General features: G+C 36.7%; 1 protein-coding gene across 1 annotated transcript in view; it reads left to right on the top strand.

Moving 5' to 3' along the window:
• The window catches only part of ATRX (ATRX chromatin remodeler), a 247,807-nt gene that overhangs the window by 149,966 nt on the left and 71,063 nt on the right, over positions 1-26,778 (top strand). Inside the window, exons 24-28 of the mRNA XM_006148780.2 lie at positions 4,462-4,592; positions 5,777-5,865; positions 5,995-6,167; positions 14,976-15,129; positions 22,151-22,257. Of these exons, the coding sequence (XP_006148842.1) occupies positions 4,462-4,592; positions 5,777-5,865; positions 5,995-6,167; positions 14,976-15,129; positions 22,151-22,257 (654 nt within the window). The remainder of the gene's footprint in view (positions 1-4,461; positions 4,593-5,776; positions 5,866-5,994; positions 6,168-14,975; positions 15,130-22,150; positions 22,258-26,778) is intronic.

Below are 26,778 nucleotides of genomic sequence, written 5' to 3'. Positions count from 1 at the left end.
TTGGCTGATTGCATGGGTTAGAACTTCCAGTACTATATTGAATAGGAGTGGAGAGAGTGGGCAGCCTCATCTTATACCCATTTTTAGTGGAAAAGCTTTCAGCTTTTCTCCAATCACTATAATGTTAACTGTAGGTTTTTCATAAATGGCTTTTATTATGCTGAGAAATGGTTCTCCTATGCCAATTTTACTGAGAGTCTTGATCACAAAGCCATGTTGTGTTTTGTCGAATGCTTTTTCCACATTGTTTGAAATAATCATGGTTTTTATCTTTCTTTTTGCTAATAGAATATATTACATTTATGGCTTTGCATATGTTGAATCACACTTGCATTCTTAGAATAAAGCCTACTTGGTCATGATTAATAGCCTTTTTTATATGCTGTTGAATACAGTTAGCAAGTATCTTGTTGAGAGTTTTTGCATCTATATTCATCAGATATAGGTCTTTAGTTTTCCTTTTTTGTCGTATCCTTATCTGTTTTGGGAATGTGGGTAATGGAGGCTTCATAAGACGAGTTTGGAAGAGTTCCTTCCTTTTGGATCTCTACAGTGTGAGTAGGATGGGGGTTACCTTTTCTTTAAAAGTTTTGTAGAATTCGGCAGTGAAGCCATCGGGGCCTGGACTGTTCTTTGTTGGGAGGTTATTTATTACTGATTCAATCTCATTGCTTGTTATAGGTCTATTCCCGCTTTCTGTCCTCCTCAGTCAATCTTGGTAGATTATATGTGTCCAGGAATTTGTCCATCTCAACCAGGTTTTCTTCTTTGTTGGCATATAGTCGCTCATAGTATACTCTAATGATGTTTTGTATTTCTGTTATGTCTGTTGTAATGTCTGATTTGTTGCGAATTTGACTTATCTGGTTCCTTTCTCTCTTCTTAATTAGTCTGTCTAATGGTGTGTCAATCTTGTTTATCTTTTCAAAGAACCAGCTTTTGCTTTCATTTATTTTCTGTATAGTTCGCTTATTTTCTATTTCATTTATTTCTACTCGAATCTTTATTATTTCTTTTCTCCTGGCATTTTTTTGCATTTTTGGTTGTTCTTTTTCCATTTCTCTGAGGCATGATGTTAGGTTGTCCTTTTGCCACCTTTCCATCTTTTTCTTGTGCACACTAATTTCTATGAACTTCCCTCATATGACTGCTTTTGCAGTATCCCATAGATTATGGAAACTTGTGTATTCATTATCATTAGTTTCCATGAATCTTTTGATTTCCATCTTAATCTCTGCTATAGTCATGGAGTCATTCAGAAGTAGGTTATTTAGTTTCCATGTATTTGTATATTTTGGAGGGCTTTTTCTGAGATTAATATTGAGTTTAATTCTATCATGGTCGGAGCAGATGCTGGATATATTTTCTATGCCTTTGACTCTGTAAATGCTGGTTTTGTGCCCTATCATGTGGTCAATCTTTGAGAAGGTACCATGTGTGGCTGGGAAAAATGTATATTTAGTGTTTTTTTGGGTGGAAAGTTCTATAGATGTCTATCAAGTCCATCTGTTTTATGGTATCATTTAAGTCCTGAGTCTCTTTGCTTATTTTTTGTTTCATTGATCTTTCTGTCTAAAGGAGATAATGGAATGTTGAGATCTCCAACAATTATAGTGTTATAATCTAACTCTCCTTTTACATGTAGCAGTCTTTTCTTTACATATTTGGGTGCTCCTGAGTTCGATGCATAGATATTTATAAGCGTTATATCTTCTTGGTGAATTAGCCCTTTTACTACTATATAATGCCCTTCTTTGTCTTTTCTTATGGTTTTTGTCTTAAAGCCTATTTTGTCCGAAATCAGTATAGCGACTCTCAGTTTTTTTTAGTTTCCATTTGCATGAGATACCTTTTTCCAGCCTTTCACTTTTAGTCCATGTATGTCTTTATCCGTGAGATAGGTTTCTTGTAGGCAGCAGATGGAGGGTTTCTGATTTTTAGTTCATTAAGCCAGTCTGTGTCCCTTGATCGGAGAATTTAATCCATTGACATTCAGTGTTATTATCGATATTTCCAGATTTGTCCTTACAATTGAGTTGGCCAGAATCCTGGTTGTTTTTTCTTCTCTTATTGCTGTCTGTCTCTCTTTAGTTTTCTTGATATAGTACTCCTTTCAGAATTTCTTGGTGAATTGGTCTGTAGTTGATAAATTCCTTCAGGTTTTGTTTATCCGAGAATGTTGTTATTTTCTTTTCCCATATGAAAGGTAATGTTGCCAGATAGAATATTCTTGGTTGAAATTTTTTTTTTTTACTTAACACTTTGAATATATTTTCCCATTCTTTTCCTTGCTTGCATTATTTCCAATGAGAGGTCCAGTGTTAGTCAATTGGATAGCCTTTGTAATTGATTTGACATTTCTCTCTTGCCAATCTTAGTATCTTTTCTTCATCTGTCATTTTGGTCAATCTTGCTACAATGTGGTGTGGAGAAGATCTTTTTTTTTTTTTTTGGAGAGATTTTCCCTATAGGGAGCGTGCGCTCACCAGACAGAGACATAGAGACAGAAAGCGAAAAATCACCCCCAGGGGGGATGGCCACACCGCAATCCCTTCTCCTCCACTCTCCTCTCGGGATCTTGGGCATGCACACACACACGCACCTGTCGTGAGTTTTAAGCCTCCGGGTCCGGGACGCAAACCATGGTCGACCATGTGGGAGTCCAGCGACATAGACATTACGCTAACTGCTGGTTCCCGTGAAGATCTTCTTGGATTGATTCTACTTGGGGTTCTTTGTATTTCTTGGGTCTGGATGTTTGAGTGCCTCTCTAGACTTGGAAAATTTTCTTTCAGGTTTTTGTGGAATATATTATCAATACCCTTATTGGTTTCTTCACCATTTGGGATACTGATGATCCGGATGTTTTTACGTTTCATGGAATCTAGTATTTCTGTTGTATTATCCTTGGTTTTCTTGGCTCTTTTCTCAGTATTTTTGATAATTATTTCTAGGTGATTGGTTCTGTCTTCTGCTTCCAAAATTCGATTTTCTGCATGGTATAGCCTACTTTTGATATTTTCAAGGGAGGTTTTAGTTTTCTGTATTATAGCCTTCATATCTAACAGTTCCATTTGATTCTTTTTTATGGTGTCCAATTCTTCTTTCATATTGTGGGAAGACTTCCTCATCTCTTAGAGCTCAATGTCTCTTTTCTCTTGCATCTCATAGAATTTTGTTACCATAAATATTCTAAATTCTTTTTCTTTTTGGTAATATGCTCGAAATTTTCCCGACTTGGAGACAGGTTACATTGTTCTCTTGGTGGAGAAGTACTACTTGATTCTCTCATCCTTGAGGCTCTTCTTTGATTTTTAGTCATTTGGTAATGTATTCACTTCTGGTCACTTTGGTGGAGAAGGATTCTGTGACTGTGACCTCATGTGTTTCCCGCTTTGTGAAGTAATTTGATGCTATTTTCTCCCTTCTACTAAGTCCTCAAATGCAGGAATCGGAGGAGGTTTACAATTAGATTTGTAAAGGGGAATTTAACTATTTTTGCAACCACTACAGTGATATGTAAAGAATTCTGTAAAAGTCCCAATGCTCAGATTGTTAGCTACTATGCACTTAATTATCTCTTGGCAGAGGGAAAGGGCTGAGAAGTAAAACAGAAAAGTAAGGTAAAGAAAAAGAAAGTAGGAAATAAAAATAGGGAGAGGGTGAAGAAAAAAGAATGAAATTACTAGAAGAAAAAGCGAAAAAGAAAAAAATCGCTTCACAAAAAATAAAATTGAGATGAAAATAGAAAACTGTGTGGTGCACAAACGCAAAGGCCAAAAACGGTCAAAGGTGGAGATGTCTAGCATCTTTCTGCCCTAGGTGAGAAAAAAGATGGAGATTAACAAGAGAAGGGCCCAAGGAGGGCAGAGAGCTATTTTTCAAAAAGAGAAAAAAATAATTTAGAAGGAGCAGAGAAGAGCAAGAGGGAGTAAAGCAACTATTCTACCTGGCTGGTGCTGGGTCTGGGACGAGGAGCACTAGCTGGGGGAGACTTCAGAGCCATGAAGTTGAACCCTGAGGCCAAAACCAGGCAAAGGTGGAGATGCCTAGCAGCTTTCTACCGTGGCTGGTGCTGTGCTTGTGCTGTTTCTGGGATGGGGGATACTGCCTGGGGGATACTTCACAGCTGTGAAGTTGAACCCACAGGCCAAAAATCATGTCTTATTTTTTTTAAATATAATTTTTCTATTCATGACAGAGTGCATGCATGAGAGAGAGGGAAAAACTGAGGATCACCATCCATTAGGTCTTCTTGTGCTGAGTCCCTTCCTTCTGTCCTTCAGCCCATCAGATTTTGTGTACTTTCATGCATGTTGCCCTGTTTTGAGGTTGATTGGCCCAGCGATTGAAACAGTAGTTGCCAAGTGGGAATCTGGATTCTCTTGATTAGCATGTTACCACTGCACTATGGATTTTGCCCTGTGTCTTAACTTTATTATTATTATTATTTTTAATCAGGTGTAGGTAATAACAGCGAAAGTGGAAGAGGAAAGGCAGGTGCAAAACTTTTCCAAGATTTTCAGATGTTAAGTAGAATCTGGAATCATCCTTGGTGTTTGCAGTTGGACTACATTAGCAAAGAAAACAAGGTAAATTCCATAACCTAAAATTGTTTAAAAGGTATCTGTTGGAAGCAGGATAACTTTAGGCAAAAGGTTGCTATATAGACACTGTATATTAGAATTTTCTCTTGCTTTGCCATATGTTAATTTAACCTATATCTTTTTTAAAAAAGCTTATTTCCTCTGTGCTTGTGGGAGAGAGTCACCCCAATAGGGTCCTCATGCTGTGATTCACCCCTGGTCTCAGTCAGCCAGACAATGAGCAGACATGCATGTGCCCAGTGTACAGTAGAAGTTCCCAGGACATGAACCCAGAATCTTCCCATGTGGATCCAAGTTGTGTTACTTTTGTGCGACTACCTGACCCCTAATTGAACTTTTTTTTTTTTAAGAATAAGTTTTGTAATAGGGCATGTGCACTCACTGGAGAGACAGAGATAGAAATCAAGAAATCACCCCCCAGAGGGAATGGCCACACGACAGTCCCTTCTCCATTCATCTCTTGGGATTTTGGGTATACACACACACACGTGCTTGGAGTGTTTCAAGCCAGTAGGTCTGGGACTTGAACTGTGGTCGACCATGTGAGAGTACACTGCCTTAACCAGTATGCCACCTGCTGGCCCAGTTCAACCTCTTTTATTTATAACTTCTATTTGTCTTGAATGTATTATAATTGTGGAGTGTTAACTGTTAATCATTTATTGAGCCCATTTTTAAAAGCTTTTTATTTTGAAATAAAAAGTTAATAGACATAGCAAAAATATTTTAGAGAATTCTCCGACATCTTTGACCTAGTTTTACCATATATTAACACATTCTATATAACCAGAGTAAAATGATCAAAACTAAACAATTAACTTTGGTACAATACTGTGAACTAAACAACGGACTTTGGATTTCTTCAGTGTTTGTACTCATATCCTTTTCCTTGATCCAAGTTAGGACCTCTCGTTACATTTAATAATTTTATCTGTCATGTCACTTTTGTCTCTTCTAACCTATTGGGTTATTAGGAAGTCATGACATACTTTTCTATGTTTTCCTATGCAAAAATGGGTCATGACTTTCCCAACAAACCAATATGATAGTTCCTTCATTTTTCCTTATCTCATGTTAATTAATTTTTCCTTAAATGAAATGAACATGATTATAGTTTCCAATGTAACTTGAAATAAACTATTAAAACATTTGTCTTTTTTTCCTTTTAGGGGTATTTTGATGAAGATAGTATGGATGAATTTATAGCTTCAGATTCTGATGAAACCTCCATGAGTTTAAGCTCTGATGATTATACGAAGTAAACAGATTATTTTTTATGTTATATATTGATATATTTAAAAGTCCTACTTGCTGATCGTCCTCTGGTAATTGATATTTATGTCTTTACTTTACTTTCCTAACCATTTCCATTTTGTTCTTTTTGTAGAAAAAAGAAAACAAAGGGGAAAAAGGGGAAAAAAGATAGTAGCTCAAGTGGAAGTGGCAGTGACAATGATGTTGAAGTGATTAAAGTCTGGAATTCAAGATCTCGAGGAGGTGGTGAAGGAAATGTGGATGAAACAGGAAACAACCCTTCAGTTTCTTTAAAGCTGGAAGAAAGTGAGTCCAATGAATGTTGCCTTTATCATGGAATAGTGATTTAGAAAATGTCATATCATTATTGGTTTATTTTAGTCATTTATTATGCTCACTCATTGGCTTAAAGAAATTTCTTAATTGGTAAGAGTCTAGGATAATCAAGTAGATATAATTACAAAAAATATTTGATGGATATTTCATTCTAGGCAAGCCACTATATGGAAGGAAAGGAAGAAAGGAAAACTAACATTTATTTACATGTATATATTTAAACTAGTAATTTAAAAAAAGTTTATTTCCTACACGCAAGAGAGAGACACCTCCAAAAGGGTTTTATGCCACTGTCCACCCACAGCCTTAGCCAGCCAGGATAACGGGCACGTATATGCATGCCAGCCTGTATAGGGAAACCTCAGGACACACACTGCGACCTGCCATGTGTCTTTTGCATCACAGATTGTTGCGTTACCAATACACCACTGTGGCTGGCCTGAAACTCTTATTTTGACTCTGTATTAGCTAACTGAATTCTTGAGCAGTCTTGCAATTTAATTGTTACCTTTAGTTTTATAAATGAGTGTAGAACTGGGATTCAGACCCAGATATATCTAATCTCAAGGCCACCATGTTATAGTCAATAAATTACTAGGTTGTCAGGAAAGTCTTGATGTATTTTCCTATGCAAAAATACATCATGAGGGACTAGCAGTTGTTGTAATGGCTATGTCACTGGACTCCCATGTAATTGACCATGATTTAAGTCCCGGGCCCGGTGGCTTAAACTCATGCCAGGTGCGTGTGCGTGTGTGCTCAAGATCCCAAGAGGAGAATGGAGAAGAAAAGATCGAGGTGTGGCCATCCCCCATGGGGGGTGACTTCTCGCTTTCTATCTCTCTGTTTCTCTCTGTCTTTCTGGCGAGTTCACATGCCCTATGGCAAAAAACTCTCCAAAAAAAATGCTTGTCTTACTTGAGTAGAATTGTGTTCTTTCACCCAAAGCAAATTTTAATAGGGCTCTAATTTATTTTGTAATATCTTTATTCAAATTTACTGTTTTTTTTGTTTGTTTGTTTGTTTTTTGAAAGGTTTTTGCTATAGGGCATGTGCATGCACCAGAAGGACAGAGAGACACAGAGAGACAGAAAGTGAGAAATCACCTCCTAGGGGGATGGCCACACCACAGTCCCTTCTCTTCCATTCTCCTCTCAGGATCTTGGGCATGCATGCACACGGACCCGACGTGAGTTTAAATCACTGGGTCCAGGACTTGAGCCATTGACTATGTGGAAGTCCAGTGATGTAGCCATTATGCCATCTGCTGCTCCCTTGGGAATTATTTTATTAAAATGTTCTTGTAGAAACTTTTTTCATAACCTATGGTTAATAGGAGAGAAAGAGTAAACCAACCAATATGAATTGTCCTATGGGTTACTACATAAATTATGCAGAGATATTAATCCCTCCATCAATTGGAAGTACAGGTAGAGTCTGAGGCATCTAGATCATCTCTGGAAATGAGTAGCTTCCTCCATTTTTCCACTGAGAAAGTATCCATTTCTATAACTGCTAGAATGTAAAAGGATTGGAAAACACTGAGGCAGAGCATAGGAAGCCACATGTTGTAAGTTTGAAAGCAGACAAGAAAGGCTGTGAATTTGAAAAGAAAAACTGGTCATTTTTATGGAGTTTTGTTTCATTTTAGCTACATTTGTTTGCAGCTTGTATATATGTAGTTTATCAGAAACATTCTCCAGAACTAAAATAATTTAAAAAATCTATATTTGTTCATTCAGTCTAAATTAATTCAAAGAATCTGAGTGCATACAGCTGATACTGCATAATTTTTTAAAATATTATTTTCTCATCTTTCTGAGAAGCAGCATCTCACAATAATTGTTTAAGTTTACCGTATAAGCATCTCTATTTTTGCATTTTAGTGTTTTATTAGAAGTGAAGATTTTTGTTTTTCTGTTTTGTTTTTTAATAAGCCAGAGGGAATGTGCACTAGCCAGAAAGAGAGGAAGAGGGAGAGGGAGAAAACACTCCCCAGTGGGGCATAGTCACACCACATTTCTTTCCAGTTTATTTATTCTTTTGAGATCTGGGACACTTATGCACACATATCCAGTGTGTTTCTCAAGCTGCCAGGGCCAAATTCATGTAGTGTGGTCAGCAATGTGGGAGTTAACTCCCTTAACTGTTAGGCCACAGAACCAGCCCTAGAAGGAAAGTTTTGTGATAAGTAAGTGACTATATAGAATACCTCATTTAAAAAAAAAGAAAGTATGACTCAAGATCTTAGTGGAGGGCCAGCAGGTGACGTGGTAGTTAATGGTGTTGAACTCCCACATGGCTGACCATGGTTCGAGTCCCAGACCTGTTGCTTTGCTTTCTCACTTTCTCTCTTTCTCTCTCCTTCTCTTGCTTTCTCCCTCTCTGGTCAAATTAAAATAAATAAATAACTAAACAAAGTTAAATAAAGTAATAAATATTTTTTTAAAAAAGGATCTTAGGGGATTTTTAGTTACCACCGATTGTGGATTTGTCATAGTATTATCTTCCTAAGTACTTTGTTTTTAAATTGCCAGAACACACATGTGCTCACCAGAGAGAGACAGAGAGAGAGGGAGAAAGCAGCAACCAATGGGATTTAGTCATGGCACAATCTCTTTCTCTTCCATTTCTTCATCCCCTTAGGATTTGGGGCACAGATATATTATTTTAAGCTGCCAGGGCTAGGATTTGAACCATAGTTAGTCATGTGGGATCTGCCTACCTTAATCAGTAGGCTATGAGGCTGGCCCTATATTAATTCAACAGTATTAGATTTATTATTCAGTATTATTAGAGTAAGCTTTGTTGTTGAGCCTTTACATTTTAAAATTAATGCATTATGAGTTAAGGGTGAAGGTCTAGCTTTCTGTTTGTTTTATATTTGATTTGTGCTTTGCTTTCTAAGGATTTTGTGATATTTAGAGTGGATATTAAAGAGTAACTTTGGTCAATTTATTAATTTATTTATACTTGTCATGTACATATACATAGTACAGAGTTATAATGCAAATCATGATTAATTCGTGTGGGTGATGAAATAAGAAAATTCAGTGTGAAATATCTTGGTAAACTGTAATTACATACTCAGAATATTAATTAATTGGCATAGCCTACATTTCTTTGGTTTACTTTTTTTTTTTTTTTAGATATTACTAGTAAGGTATTGTGATTATACTTGGTATGATCAGAATTGGAATAGAATCTGTTATATTTGCTCAGGAGGTGTCACCTTTTCTAAGCTTTGATACTCCTTATCTTGCTGTCACATTTTTACTAACTTTCTGTCACAATTTTTTTAGTTCTGATTTAAAAAATTTTTGTTTATTTCTTCCATGAGGGAGGGTGGAAGGGAGACCCACCTTCAATAGGGTCTTTGCATAGGGATCTATCCCCAGTCTCAGCCATCTGGCATCAGAAGCGTGTACATGTACATCCTACTACCATGTACAGGGAGACCTTGGGAGATGAACCCAGGATCTTTTCATATGGTCTCAGCATCACAAAGTGGGATATCACCACTGTGCCACCCTGGCTGGCCTAGTTCTGATATATTTTACCTTAGATAAATTATTTTTAATAAATGTGGATAATTATTGCTGAATTTGTGTGCTATCTGTGGTAATGCAGAATTTCCTAAAAGCACTGGTTATTTGCTGCTTGGCTAATTGTAAAAATGATTTTAATACCTTCACAATCAAATCTCAACACATAAATTTTGTTGGGGAAGAAAGCCATAAGAGTGCCCAAGGTTTTTATTGGGGAGTAGTCACATAGGCCCTGTCTGCCTGGGTCATACCAAAATTTTAGACCCTCACGAGGAAAATAGGTGTTTAGAATATACCACATTGTTTGTTCAAACAATCTAGGCATAGTGAGCCACTCTTACCAGGGAAAATAGTACATCAATGTAAGGTACTGCCTACTATTCATATTCTTAGACACCAGCCAAGGGCAAGGCTTACAAGGAAGATTTTCTGAGAAGAACTCTACATTGACTCTTTTTTTTTTATTTTAAAAAAATTACTTATTTAACTTTACTTATTCATTCATTCATTTTTATTTTGACTAGAGAGATACACACACACACACACACACACACAGAGAGAGAGAGAGAGAGAGAAGGAGAGAGAGCAAGCCACCAGGTCCAGGACTCGAACCACCAGGTCCAGGACTCGAACCGTGGTCACCCATGTGGGAGCACCCAGCACCTTAACCACCACGCCACCTGCTGGTTCCCACTGACTCTTTTTTTAAAAATTTTTTTTCCAGTTTTGCTATGGTGTGTGTGCGGTAGCTGGAGCAAGACACAGAGAGAGGGAAAGTGAGACAGCATCCCGCTACCACCACTGCTCCAGCAGGGGTGGCCACTCCATTCTCTTCTTGGGATTTTGGGCATGCATGCACATGTGCCCCACATGTTTTTCAGCCACCAAGTCTAGGAGTCGAACCACACAGTTGGCCATGTGAGATCTAGCAGCCCCTAAATTAACTCTTGAAAGATAGTAAGGTATGAATAGAATTTTGCCTAGAAAAGATAGGGTGAACATTCAATAAGAAATTCAAAGAAAGTTGTGGAATCTTGCAGGTATGTAGTATGTTTAAGCAGTTCATTGTATTTTGAATATAAATACAGTGAGCTCTCTTAAAGTAATGGAATTCACCAAGACCTAGACATACAGAAGAAACTGATAAACCTAAACATTGTTTCAAAAATGTGTGCCTTGGTATTTACCCAAAGGATAGGACAACACTGAATCAGAAAGCCACTTTCACATCTATGTTTTTTGCAGCATTATTCACAATTGCTAAACATGAAACCAGCCTAAGTGTCCAAAAACTGATGACTGGGTTGAAAAACTGTGTCATATATATTATAGAATGTTTCCTGGCTACAATAAAAATAGAGATCCTATCATTTGAATCAAAATGGATGTATAGAAAAGACTTGATGTTAAGCGAAATGAGCCAACTTTGAAAGATACATACTGTATATCCCCACTAAATTTGTACCAAGTATCTGCACTCTGTGGCAGAAATTGAGAGACCTGAATATATGATAGTAGAGAGGACAAGTGTAGATACCAGAGATTGTAAGGGAGGAATGGTAGAGAGTGGGTGGTAGAAAGTTGAGTGTGAGATTTAAAAAGGAAGAAACATTTAACAGACAAAAGTAAAGTTCTATGTTGAAAAAAAAAATTCAACACTGTGGGGAGAGTCCATTTATATGTAAAACTATAACCCAGATTAATAAAGTATTGGGTTGGTGGAAAAGTCATGACACATTTTTGCATAGAAAAAAATGTCATGATATTTTTGACAACCCAATATTTGCTTACACAGAGGAAAAAAAGTGTGCTATGGAAATTCTAGGAATATGCTAGTCTTGAGATTAGCAGCTTTGGTTTTTCACCTATGCAGGGACAGCTTGAGCCCTTGATAAAAGCAGAAGGTTCTTAGACCCTATCTCAAAGCTGAATTCTTTTAAAGTTTCCCTGTTCCATCAAAGAATAGGGAAAAAAATTGCCCATCAAGCTAAAGAGATGACAAGGAAGCTTATCTATTTTAGCTGGGCTCTTGGTTGGAGAAAATAGTTTCATTGAATTCACAGTTGTAGGCTTGCCATATTGTTTTTAATTTGAATTTATTGGGTTGTTGCAAAAGTCATGACTTATTTTTCTATGCAAAAATGCATCATGATTTTCCTGATGACTCAATATATTACTCATATAATCTAAAAATCATAAGCTGAAATATATACCTCTAAAGTAATTCTGGGTTTCTGTTCTCCTGCCTGGCAGGAGAAAATACAGAAGTACTGTGCAGAGTAATGGCATTAACCCAGGATTCTCACAGATCACAACTACACTAACGATGAAATAACAATAAAATATTACAGAATGCCTGAAAAAAATGAACCTTAGGGAAAACTAGCAAGAAAAAATTTTTAGCAATCAACTTGAGGAAAATTAGCACACAAAACAAGCAGCATGATTTGATTCTCAGGAGCATTGGATGATAGAATTATTAGGTAAAAGCTATAAAATAAGTATGTTTAAAGTGATATTTTAAAAATTCTAAGTATAGCTTTATATCAGGAAATTTAAAACTGTTCTGAAATAGGCAATGTTGAAGAGAAGTATAATTCAACATTGTTCATTGCAGTTGTTTCATAGTTGTCAAAAATAAGCAACCTAAGTGTGAACTTATGAACTAATTAATAATGATGTGGTCATGCAGTGGAATACTACATGGCATTTAGAACGATGGAATGGGTGCCTCATGACAAGCATGAATATATTTTACTTTGAGAGGAAAAAGTAACTTACAGAATGGTACAAACAGTATGGTGCAATTTGCATATGGTTAAAAACATGCAAAGATAATGTACACATGTGGTAACAATATAAAAACATGCATTGAAATGGTAAGTATAAAATTTAGGAATTTAGTTACCTCTTGGAAGGGGGAAAGAAAAAGTATGAAATTGGATTTGGGTCACATAATAAGCTTCAATTGTATCAGATGAAGATTTAGCAGTAAAATTTGATGAAAATGGAATGTAGTGCATGATCACTCATTTATATGCTTTTCTGAATATTTGAAGTGTAACAAATATATAGTCATGTGTTGCTTAACAGTAGGGATACATTCTGAGAAATGCATCTTTAGGTGATTTTGTCAATGTGTGAACATCATAGACTGATGATTAAACAAACCTAGATGATAGTATAGACTACTACTACACAACAGGCATAGCCTGTTGCTCATAAGGCTATAAACTATACAACATGTTACTGTAGTAAATACTGGAGACAATTTTGCCACATGATCTAAATATCGAAAAGATGCAGTAAAAACACAGTATAAAAGATAAAAAAAAAATGGTACACCTGTATAAGGCACTTAACCATGAATGAAGCTTACAGGGCTGGAAGATTCTCTGGGTGAGTCCATGAGTGAATGATAAGTGAATGGGAAGCCCAGGACATTACTGTACTCTACTATGGACTTTATAAACACTGTACACTTAGGGTACACTAAACTTAGAAATAAATATTTTTCTTCAGTATAAATTGCCTTTGTTTTCTGTAACTTTTTTTTTTTTTTGAATGTTTGCTATCAGGCACATGTGCTCCCCAGAGACAGAGAGAGAGAAAAAGTCAGAAAGCACCTTCCAGAGGGATGTCACCTGGCAGTCCCTTCTTCATTCTCCTCTCAGGATTTTGGCATGCACACACATACTCCTGGGACATTTTCCATACTACTGTGTCTGCGACTTGAACTGTGTAGTTGGCCTTGTGGGATCCAGCCACCTTATCCTCCATGTAGTCTCTTGGCCCATTTTACTGTAACTTTTTACTTTACAACACAACCTTTTTATTTTTTTTAACTGTTGGACTTTTGTAATAACTTATAGCTTAAAACACAAACTCATTTTACAGCTGTACATAATTTTTCTTTATATCTTATTATATAAGCTTTTTCTAAAATTTTTTATTTTTAACTTAAAATTTTCTTTTTGTTAGGAACTAAGACACGTTAGTTTAGGCCTACACAGGGTGAAGATCATCAGTATCACTGTCTTCCATCTCCACATCTTGTCCCACTGGAAGGGCCATGATGAACAAAGATTAAACCAAGCGCAAGAGAAAATGATGAATCAAGAGATGTAAACATGAGATGTATCAGGTTGCTGCCAGCATAACAAAAAGTAAACTTTTTCTTTTAATAAGTACTGAAGGATTATACTCTAAAATAATGATAAAAAGTGTAGTAAATATGTAAACCAGTAATATAGTTGTTTGTTATCATTATCAAGTATTATATATTGTATGTAATTATTTGTGCTATACTTTTATACAGCTGGCAGTGCAGTAGGTTTGTTTACACCAGCTTCATTACAAACACATGAGTAATGTGTTACGTTCTGATATTATGGTAGCTATGATATCACTAGGCAATACAATTTTTTAGTTCTATCATAACTTTTTGGGACCACCATTGTATATATGGTCCATTGTTGATGAAATTCATTATAGGGCACATGACCATATGTTAAATTTTAGAATACTGTGCATTAAAAAACAATTGAGGAAAAGTATATAAACAGGTTAAACATTTTTATTTAGAATTACAATATTTATGTTTAATAAGTTATTTTGTGCTACCTTTTTACACCTTTTAGAGTCAAAGTTTGTGGGGAAAAATAAGAACAGAATAATGTGATACGGTGATTCTGAAGTCTATCCTTGTTTGAGTTTTCTAGAATTCTAGTAACACAGTGAAATGTTCCCTGTCTACAAGGTCTTTTCTCTCTTGACCTCTGGGTCTCTGTTTCTGTGTCTTCCTATCTTGGGCTGTGTTTGGATGGTTTAACTCTCTTTATGGCCCAGGAGGTTTCCATGTCTTGGAGTGTCTTTCTTTTCCCATCACTACATAGAGGTTTTGTTTCTCTCATACTCTCAGGATGCAAATCTTGCTTGTTCTCTCACTTGGTATTTATATCCAACAACACCCCCAAGCCCTGTGCATGCACGTGTGCGCACACACACACACACACACACACACACACACATTTCGCATATTTCTCAATGTAGCTCTCTTTTGGTTTAGTTGTGCATGTGTCTCTCTCTTTCTCTCTTCTTTTCCATCTTCTGAATTCCCTTCAAATTCTTTTTCTTTACCTGAATTAGTCTGTTTCTGTCTCTTGACCTTTCTTTTCTTTGTTATTTTTCTGATTTACATACTTAATTACATTCCATTTATTTTATTTAGGTAAAGCTGCTTCCTCTTCTAATCCAAGCAGCCCAGCTCCAGACTGGTACAAAGATTTTGTTACAGATGCTGATGCTGAGGTTTTAGAACATTCTGGAAAAATGGTACTTCTCTTTGAAATTCTTCGAATGGCAGAGGAAATTGGGGATAAAGTGTAAGTTCTTTCTTATATTTACTGTATAAATGAGACTTTTGACAACCTATCTGTTTAAACAGTTTATTTGAACAAATATGTTCTGTTTTCTTCCTTTTTAAAGATGTAGTTTTTTTTTCTTTTGCTTACTGTAGGCTAAGCCAGTATAAATAACTATTTTTCTTGTAAGCTACTATTTTGACTGAATATGTTATTTCTTCAGTACTATTTTCCAGTTCTAGCTATTATAACTTGAACATACTTCCTTAAGTTGAGCTTTTAGTTGGCATCTGTGTTTTGCCATCTTCAAAATCACTTTTAGTTCATGTACTGGGTCGTTGGGAAGGTCACAGCACATTTTTGCATTGAAAAAAATATGTATGGCTATTCAGACAACTCACTAATATAGTTTCCCTATTACTTCACTGAGATTTTCTCCCTAAAGTCACTAGTGACCTTTGGATCACCAAATCTAGTGGGCTTCTTTCAGACTTTATTTCATGTGTTTTATTATTTATCATTTCTCTTTTTTTCCCGTTTGTTTTATTTCTAACATTTGTGCCACAGTTTGCTTATCTGCATCTCCACTCCCAGCCCACCCTTCATATTATTATTCAGCAAACATATTTTTAATGTTTTTGAGCCAGACTTATTGTCTAGGCTGTTACAAGATTCCAATATTTGATTATAACAATATATTAATAATAGATAATTTAAAAAAAGGTATTTGTGATGCTATAATAGTAATTATCTGTATAATTCATTATTTATTTCCTGAGAGGGGGAGAAGTATATAGAGAGAAACAGACAGATAGATAGGCAACCCCAACAAGGTCTTAATACCATGATCTTCCCCACAGTTAGCTAGGATTGTGGGCACACCTGGTGTGTTCAGATCCTGGGATGTGAACCAGAGCCTTCTCATATGCCCTCTAGTGTTGGCAGCAGCATTCCTATGTTTGTGCCACTATATCTGGGCCTGTTAATAATTTAACATAAGACTAAGATGTAATAATCTTTGATCTTAAAAAATTCAAACTAGGGGACAGCAGATGGCATGTTGGCTAAAGTGCTAGGCTCTCACATGGCTCACTGTGGTTTGAGTCCCAGACCTGGCGGCTTAAAAATCATGCAGCACATGTGTATGTGCATTCCCAAAATCCTGAGAAGAGAATAAAGGAGAAGGGACTGTGATGTAGCCATCCCCTCCGTGGTGATTTTTCACTTTCCTTTCCACTATCTCTCCATGTCTTTCTCCATCTTTCATTGGCAAGTGCACATGTCCTATAGGCAAACACCTAATAAAAAAAGAAAAGAAAAAAGAGAAAAATCACACCAGGTAAATATGCATGTATGCCCAAAATCCCTAGAGGAGAATGGAGGAGAAGGAATTGTGGCATAGCCATTTCCCCTGAGAGGCAATTTCTCACTGTATCTCTCTGTCTTTCTCCATCAAGCACATGCACCCTATGGTTAAAAAACTAAAAAGCAAAATTCAAACTTAATTTCTTTAACTCTCTTAAAAGTAAGTAAACCCTCTATTATCTTTTTTCCACTTTTCTTGTTTTTAATTTATTTAAATTCTGTTTTGCATTCAATCATTGAATTATTACAGCATATCAAATTAGTTTACCCATCATGAATATACTTTATATTGGTTGAGTCAAAGATATTACCATAAACATTATAATCAACTTTTAATACGTTCTAGTGTATCTCTTGGTTTATATGTCTTTCCACTGGTTAATAAGCTATGGAGCTATGGAAGACATAGGCTGTATTCTTTCTTATTAACCACTGTTCTGAGCACATAACAAGGGCTCACAAAAATGCTACTGGGCTATCTAAAAAGTCATGATGTATTTTTCTATGCAAAAATGCGTCATGACTTTTTGACAACCCAATGTTTGGGCTGTATGTTGCTCTTCATACAGAAATAAGAGGTTCAACTAAAGTACGATGTTGTTTTAGAATAAAGTGGTGGTAGTGTAGATCAAGTCTGTGTTTTGTAGTAGAAACAACAGGATTTGATATATTAAATACAGAACAGTAAGAAGGAGAGAATAGTCAAAGAATGACTACCAAGGTTCCTGCTTAAAGTGGCTGGTGAATTATGGTGTTACTTACTGATATATAGAAATACTAAATTTGTTAGAGGAAAGAAAGAGTTCTATTCTGGCTGTGTTAAATTTACCTAAAGGTAATGAGTAATACCACCTAAAGGTCTATTAGGTATCCATGAGATGTCAAGTATGAAGTAGATATTTGATTTCACAGTTCCTGAAACATTGGAAAAGATTACTGCTATAGACCTGAGTTTTTCTGTGGTTTAGCTTTAATTTTTATTTGAATATCATTTAAGATTTTTTTTTCTTTTTTTTTTTCTTTTTTTTGGAGAGGCTTTTACTATAGGGCGTGTACGCTCGCCAGAAAGACAGAGAGAGACAGAGAGACAGAAAGTGAGAACTCATCGCCCAGAGGGGATGGCCACACAGCAATCCCTTCTCCTCCATTCTCCTCTTGGGATCCTGGGCATGCATGCACACGCACCTGGCATGAGTCTAAGCCACTGGGTCTTGGACTCGAACCGCGGTCGACTACGTGGAAGTCCAGCAGCATACCCATTACACAAACTGCTGGTTCCAATATCATTTAAGAATTTTAAGAATGTAGGTAGATTTTATTGGTCTTCAGTTTTCTACCCAATGTAGAAATAATTTATCTTACCATGTTCGTTGTAGCTATCCTACCCTTAATTGAAAACTTTAAATTGTTAGAATATGTATCCTTTAGTTTAGACCCTATCTCTATAGCTGTTTCCTTTCTGGTTTAAAGTAGAACATAACTAGTACTTTTTTATTTTTAGAAAGAGATTTTTGCCATAGGACACATGTGGTTGCTGGAGAGACAGACCTTAGAAAGTGAGAAATAACCCTCCCCCCTCCCCCAAGAGAGATGGCCATGCCACAATCCCTTCTCCAATCTCCTCTTAGAATTTTGGGCACACATGCTCACACATTTCATATGCATTTTTAAGCTGCTGGGTTTAGGACTTGAACTGCGGTCAACCACGTGGGAGTCCAGTGACATAACCAGCCATCTTCTGGTTCCATCTAATACTTTTTTAAAATACTCTTGTGATCGATTCTGGTTATAAGCCGAACTGATAGATATTTTCAGTGTTAATACTAGAAAACAGTGCATTTTTAGTATTGTGATTATAGCTATTCTTTATTTTCCAACATTTTACTATGGAAATTTTTGAATATACACAAAAACAAAGAATTTTCCAGTGAATATCCATATACCCATCATCTGGATTCTATAACATTTTACTGTACTTTATCATATATATATTTAAGTATCTATTCCTCTGTCCAATCTTATTTTGTTGATCCATTTCAAAGTAGTTTGCAGAAATCACTGTGACTATTTAATTAACTTCTCTTAAAAAAATGGTGTGGTTTCTCTTGTCACTTTTAACTTTTTCCTCTTGTTTCCTTGATTTACTTGATCTACTCTTAGTATACCATAATTTCAGTACTGATGACGTGGTCATGAATATACTTCATTTTGTTCATACCCATCTCAATAAACAAAACTGATTTCTTACTAAAATAGAGTTATGGTCTGGACCCTGTCTTTCCATTTATACAATTAAATATGAAGTATTTTGTCAACATCTAAATAACACTATTAGTTCAAACTTTGTTAACTAAGGCTCTCTCTCTTTCTTGTTTTAGAAGAATACTGTCAATTCAGATTCTCCCATTCTCTATTTGTGCAATTGATCTTTTGAACCCAAATGAAAATGTGATATTTCTCAGGGCAAGTAATAAATGATTTTAGTGATTTGAGCCAGTGATATGTGTTGATGAATGTTTAACAACTGGCTCCTTACTCCCCTCCCCCCCAAAAAAAGTAAAAATAAAGGGAAAACATAAGCAAACAAGAGTGAAATGCCCTGATTTGTATCATTTGCTGATTTTCATGGTATTAATACTTACCTGTGGCCAATTTCAACTAACAGCATGATACTGGAGGTGAGAAAAGATGCTGACAGTAGACTTTTCCTTTTTTATAGTAGTTACAACCAACTTCAGTGTACTGCCAGTTTCAGCTAAGTTCTTCTGCCTTGTTTGTGTTCTGTCATTTAACTATTACATTTTTATTGAAACTCTATTCCCAGATTTTTATTATGTGTGTTTTTGATAAGTATTGCTTTTATATTTTCATATGAATTATTAATAAGATAGATAAAATCAAAATGGTTTATACAGGTTTGAAAATTATAATCAGGACAATAGTTCTTTATATTATCTGTAACTAGAAGAAGATAGCAGAGATAACCATTAGTATTATATATAGCCATTGAGGTTATTTTTAAAGAATTATTTTATTTAACTTTATTTCTTTTCATTTGACCAGAGAGGAACAGAGTGAGAGAAATGCAGGGAGTGGGGGAGAGAGAAAGTTGCCAGGTCTGGGACTTGAACCATGGTCAGCCACGTGGAAGTCCATTGTCCTTAACCACCACAGCACCTGCCAGCCCCATCATTGAGTTTTAACTTTTTTACAGTGAGACTTGTCTGAGCTCAGTGATTCCCAAAATCAGCCTTAATTGTTAGCCCATGTACTACAATAATTCCAATTAAATAATTAATATTTCTAAGAATTTGTTTATCTTGTACAGGATCTATCAAAAGGTTAATATGTAGCTCAGAAATAATTTATTCAATAGAGTTTTTTATGCTGGGGAAAGTAATCAGACTGCTGAGGGTCAAAGTATAGGCCTTGGTCATTTAAGCTGAGCATGAAGAGTCTACTTTTTTTCCTTGCAAGTATTCTAGAAGAAGCAACTGGGAGTTAGTAGAGCTCAAAAAACCATACAAAGGAAATATATGGGGCTAATTCCAATATCCATTTCATAGCTTTAGTTGTTCTTTTTAGTTCTGCTATATCTGAAAACATCTAGCAGTGAGTGTTGAAGGACATTCTGGAATCATAAATACCACCCTCTCCTAGAGTACAGCTTTCAGAATAAAAATAAAAGGAAGCATATTTATCACAGGTATATATAGTTAGTTTCTAGCATCAACCTACTTTGCTTACATACATAAAAAGAGAGAAGGGGACCTCCTGCATTTTCTTTTTTTTAAGAAGATTATTTATTTCCTCAGAGAAAGAGATGGATACTTCCAATCTTGATGCTAAATCAGTCCCTGGCCTCAGCCAATCCTGGATCAGGGACATATGTATGCCTGGTATACTCATAGAGTATATGCCAGCTTTGCAGAATGTTGTATCTTACTGCTTTGCCACTGTCTAGTTTTTTCTTTTCTTTCTTTTTTTTTTTTTTGAATTTTCTGGTTTTTAATTGTGTTCATTTACTTTTTGCCAATGGGTTAGATCAGAGCAGTGATTTTCAAACTGATTTTCAGAGCCTCAGTAAGTTGGTGACCTAAAGCAATAGGTAAGGGACCAGTGACACATTTCCCCCTTCTCCCACAATGCTTAAAGTAGCTTGCTTTTATTATTTATTTTAATTCCAAATAAAACTTTATGTGAAGAAGTAGTTTTCAAAGCTGGAAAGAGTTAGAAAATTAGTAGGATAAAGAATCAGGAATTTCCAAACATATTTGGAATAGAATGATAAAATGTAGAATACATAACAGTTTTAAATTACTGAACTATTTTTAGTAGGAAGGACTTTTTTATATTCTTTAAACAGTATCTTTTACAAAGCAAAAATTTTTATTTTGATGAAGTCCATTTTATCAACTTTTTATAAACTGATAATACTTTTGTTGTCATTTCTAAAGAATTGTTCGCCTTGTTCGCCTAACCCCAAGTTATAAAGGTTTTTCTTTTATGTAAAAGTTTCTAAATGTAGGCACCAGCAGGTGGCGTGACTGAGGCACTGGACATCTACATGGCCAACTGTGGTTCAAGTCCTGGACCCAGCAGCTTGAAAATCATGCTGGGCTCATGTGTGTGCATCCCTGAAATCCCAGGAGGAGAAGGGAGGAGAAGGGATTGCAGAGTAGCCATCCTCCCAGGGGGTGATTACTCACTTTCCTTTACACTGCCTCTCTCTGTCTCTCTCTGGTGAGTGTACACTCCCTGTGGTAAAATTTAAAAACAAAAATTTAAGTGTTAAAATATCCTGTATATTAATTTTTATAGGAAGTATAAGGCTTAGGCTGATGTTCATGGATTTCTTTGCATATGGATGTTTAGTTTTGCCAACGTCATAGTTGAAAAGACTTTTCTTTTTCTGTTGAATTGCCATTGCTTTACTGTCAAAAACCAGTTTAACCATACTGTGTGGATATATGTCTGGGCTTTATTCTGTTACATTGCTCTATACTCATTCCTTCACCACTACTGTACTTTTTTGATTGCTGTTCTTTTGTCAGTATGAGATGACTTCAGAATGTTCATGAAAAGTGGAATTAATGTATGAGTTTATTTTGATGCAGAAAATATATAAATACATGCATAGCATTTTCATACTCACATTTTTCACCAACTTGAAAAATTTTTGTCAAAGGGTATGCACATTTGCCAGAGAGAGACAGAGAGGAAAAGTGAGAAATCACCCCTTATATGGGGATGGCCATGCCTCAATCCCTTCTGCATTTTCCTCTTGGGATTTTGAGCATGCATGCATGCACATGCGCCTGATGTGATTCTCAAGCTTCCAGGTCCAGGACTTGAACTCTGGTTGGCCATGTGGGAGTCCAGTGCCTCAGTCACCACACTACCTAATGGCCCCAATTTTACCAACTTTTAAAAGACTTTAGTATTAAAGTCAGGTGGAGTGAGGCCTCCAACTTTGGCTTTTTCCCCACAATTGTTCTGGCTACCTGTGCTTGGCATTCCTATAGTGAATTTTATAATCAGCTTGTTAATTTCTACCAAAAATAATCCTGCTTGGATTTTGATTATAACTATAAAATTTGTAGGTCAATTTAAGAAAAAGCATTATCTTTATTGGGTAAATCTTTTAATCTGTAAACTCTGATTTTTTTTTTGGTAGCCTTGTTTTCAGTCAGTCTCTCATATCTCTGGACTTGATAGAAGATTTTCTCGAATTGGCTAGTAGGGAAAAGACAGAAGATAAAGATAAACCTCTAATTTATAAAGGTAAGTTATGAACATTTCTATATCATAATTTTTTTCTATATCATAATTTTTTAAATGTTTAAACATACTGTACAGATATTTTAGCAATGAAGGAAAAAAACAAAACTACCCAGAATCTCACAATCCCTAAGGTATTATTATTTATTTTCTGTGTTTTCTCCTTGTCTTTATCCATATACATAGTGTTTTTTGTTTTTGTTTCTGTTTTTTTTTTTTAAATGTTCTAAAGGGCATATGCATTTGCTGGAGAAAGATTGAGAGAGAGGGAAAGTGAGGAAGATACCCTCCAGATGGGATGACCATACTGCAATCCCCTATCCTCTGTTCTTCCCTCAAGATTTTGGGCATGCACGCACATGCATACACCATGCTTTTCAAGCTGCAGGGTCTGGGACTCAAACCATGCAGTCAGCCATGTGGGATCCGGCCCCTTAACCACTATGCCACCTAGCTAGCTCCTATTATTTTTTTATTAAATAAGTTTATATTGTGCATGTTTGAAGCTTACCACATGATGTTTACCAAATGATTATTATACTGAAGCAGATATATGTATTTGTCATCGCCAAGAGTTATTTTCTTTGCCTGACAAACACAGCTAAAATCTACTTGTTTAACAAAACTCCCTAATACACTAATCTTTGTTGTTGCTATTATAATATAAATTAAAATTTTCTTCTTAAAAGAATTATTTAATTTTATTTATTAAAGATTTGCTAAAGGGTACATGCACTCAACAAAGAAAGATAGGGAGAGAGGGAGAGAGATAGATGGAAAGTGAGAAAGCAAGCTGCCAGATGCAGGACTTGAACCATCATCAGCCATGTGGGAGTCCAGCACCTTAACCACCATGCCATCTGCTGGTCCCAAAATTTTGGGGTTTTTAAAGCAGCTTTTTGAGATATAATTCATATCCTATACAATTCACTCATTTAAAGTATAGATTTCAGTTGGTTTAAATAAATTCACAGATATGTGTAGCCATCACTATGGTTAATTTTTGAATATTTCATCATCCCCAAATAAACCCTGTACTCTTTAGCTATTACCTTCCTGCACTTCTCCATCCCTTACACTTCAGCAGCAACTACTCTACTTTATGTCTCTAGTTTGACCTATTTTTGACCATTTATATAGGTGGAAAAATAAAGTAGTTCTTTTTATGTGATTTGTTTCTTTCTTTCTACATAATATGTTCAGGGTTAATTCATGTTATAGCTTGTATCACTGCTTCATCTCTTTTAATGGCCTAGTAATATTATATTTTGATTATCCCTTCACTCATTATGGATATTCAGATTGTTTTTACCTTTTGGCTATTAAGTTTTGATTTATTTAAATACCTGCTGTGATTTTTTTTCTAGTATATACCTTGGAACAGAATTACTGGTTGATATGGTAGTTATATGCTAAACCTATTAGGGTATCACCAGAATGTTTTCCATATTGGCTGTAATATTTTACACTCCTACCAACAGTGTGCTAGGGTTCCAATTTCTTCACATTTTTTCAACACTAATTTACTTACTGTTTTTATCTATTTTTGTGCCAGGACCATGCTGTTTTGATTATTACAGCTTTTTTTTTTTTTTTGAGAGTTTTTTGCTATAGGGTATGTATGCTCGCCAGACAGACAGAGAGAGAAAGAGAGACAGAAAGCGAGAAATCACCTCCCGGGGAGATGGCCACACCTTCTCCTCCATTCTCCTCTCAGGATCTTGGGCACGCACGCACATGCGCCCAGCGTGAGTTTTAAGCAGCCCCCGGAGACGCGAACCGCAGTTGACTACATGGGAGTCCAGCGACATAGCCATTACGCTAACTGCTGGTCCCTACAGCTTTGTAATATATTTTAGGTCAGGCATTCAGATGCTTCCAACTTTACTCTTTTTGCACAGTTTTGTCTTCATGATATGGGGTCTTTTATGATTCCAGACACATTTTATAATTGTTTTACCTCTTTTTGTGAAGAATGTTGCTGGTAATTTGATAGGAATTACACTGAATTTTTTATTTATTAATTCTCTTTGTAGAATTCCTTACTGATGTCATGAATTTTCTCCTGGAATTGTTTATTTTCTCTTGTATCTCATTGAGTTTTGTTATGATCAATATTCTGAATTCTGTTCCTGATATTCCTGTCACTTCCTGTATTTTACCCATTGTTAGTGAGGTGTGGTAGTCTTTTGGAAAAGAGATATTTTCTTTTTTTCTCATATTTCTTGTATTCCTGCATTGATTTTTAATCATCTGGTAGGGTACTCACTTCTTCCCAATTTATGCAGTAGATTCTGTAATGCCTGGTGGTGGAGTGGCTCTCCAGACCCTAACGTTGTCCTGGCAAGGTTGTCCAGGAGGGGCCAGAGTCAAGCATATCTGTAACTCAGGATGTGGGTCCTGAATGGATTATTTGGAATGCCCAGGGTGGAGTGACCCTTAAGGCCAAAATATAGCCCTGGGAAGTTGGTCCAAGAGGAGCCAGAAGCCAGCTGAGTCTTTGAGATCTGGGCAGGGCTTGCACAACCTGTCTGTAATACCTATGAGTGGGTTGGCCTTCAGGATTTGTATATGGCTCTGCCATGTTGGTATAAGATGAGCTAGAGGCCAGTCGTGCCTTTCAGATCTAAGCAGGGTTTGTATAGCCTGCCTATAATTACCAGGGGAGAATTAGCTCTTGGGACTAATGCAGCTCTAGTAAGCAGTTCTGGCAATATGGTTCAGGAGGGGCTGGAGGCAAGCCTGTCTGTGAGACCCAAGAAATAGATCCTGTGCAGCCTGGGTAGAATGCTTAGCAGTGGTGTGAATCTTAAAGCTAAATGTGGCCCTGAGAAGGTCATCCAGGATGAGGCAGAGACAAATCTATTTGTGAGTCACTCTACAGTGTCTGTGACCTGTAAAGCCTAGGGATTCATGGAGACTGATTGGATTTAGGCAGACTCATGCTTGGAATTAGATGGCTATATCATGCACTCCAGAATCAGGAGGCAGTCTGGAGCAGTGCTCTGTCTTTCCTTTTCTGATCTGGAGCAAGGATCTCTGGCATCCTCCTTTCTTCTGTCTGGTACTTCTCCTGCTTACTTTGTCCACACCTACAGTTCAGGGAGATCCAGAAAAGCTGCACTGTGATTAGCCAGCCTCAGGTGTGGCAGGAGACACTCTCTATAACTTAACTCTGAGGGAGGAGGAGTACAGGCCTACTATGTCTGTTGTTCAGGAGGAAGTGTCCAAATTCCACAGTCTCTCTTGGTTGGGGCAGGCGGCATGCTCTTATACACTGTGTTCTGGTAAGAGTGACTGGAATGCAGAGTTCTTGGTCTTTGGTATGATGGGAGCTTGCAGGCCTCAGTCACTAAGGTGTTTATCCCATTTATTCTGATATTGGTCTTGTTTGTGTTGTGCTCTTCACTTCCTGAGGGTTGCAGAGATGCCGTATTGACTGGTCTTGATCATAATTTAAAGCCCACCTGCTGGTCAGCTCTCAAGGTGGCTCTTGGGGGTCAGGGTTGGAGGTCCAGTATTTTCTCCGAAGTGGTATATCCATGTGCTTCCCTACTGTGTGTGTTAGCTCTGTGTGAATTTCATTGTTCTTCTGCAGGTGCAGAGTGTTGGGTTCTGAGCTAAGAGTATGGAATTGGGAGTTTTAGAGGAAAGTTCCTCTCACTTTCTCCCCTGTGGCAGGGGAGGGCTTTGGAATCTCAATAAATTCAGAAGATGGACTCCCTCTTTAGTTTTCCAAGTAGAGATTCAGTGCTCCAGAAGTTACCACTGTTTTTTTCTTGCACTTTGTCAGTCTCACCTCACTCCTTTGCTGGAAGTACAGGAATTTATTCAACTTTTTTAACCTTTCTTTTTTCTTTTTTTTTTTTAAAGTTTGTTTTAGGACATACATGCTTGCCAGGGGGAAGAAAAAGTGAGAAATCACTTCTTGGGAAGGATGGCCATGTCACAAACCCTTCTTCATTCTCCTCTCGGGATTGTGGGCAGATACACACATGTGCCCAGTGTTTCTCAAGTTGCCAGATCCAGGACTTGAACCATGCGATCGACCATGTGGGATCTAGTCACCTTAACCTTCATTTCACTTGCTGACCCCCTTTTTTGCTTTTCTTTCCAGACAACCATGGTGAGTGTTTCTTGTAGGTCATCTTGATCCTATTATTATTTTTTAAAAAATTGCCAGTAGGCATGTATGGTTTCCACAGATGGAAAGAGAGAGAAAGGACTCCCCAGTAGAATATGGTTATGTTGCAATCTCTTCTACTCCATTTCTTCATCTTTTTGGGATTTTGGGCATACACACACACTTGCCTGGTATTTTTCACACTGCCAGTCCCAGGACTCATACTGTGTATTGGACTGTGTGGAATTCAGCTTCCTTAACCCCCAGGACACAAGGCTGGCCTTATGTTTCCTTCAAAGAATTTTATAGTTTTTGCTCTTACTAAAATTTAGGTCTTTGATCCCTTTTTTAAAAGTTAGCGTCCTCCCTCCCTTCTCCCCTTCCTCTTTCTCTTCTCTTCT

Source organism: Tupaia chinensis, unplaced genomic scaffold (assembly GCF_000334495.1).
Source record: "Tupaia chinensis unplaced genomic scaffold, TupChi_1.0 Scaffold000243_1, whole genome shotgun sequence".
NCBI classification, from domain to species: Eukaryota; Metazoa; Chordata; class Mammalia; order Scandentia; family Tupaiidae; genus Tupaia; species Tupaia belangeri.
Note: the sequence above shows the minus strand (reverse complement) of the source record. Positions and strands in the feature narration are given on the sequence as shown.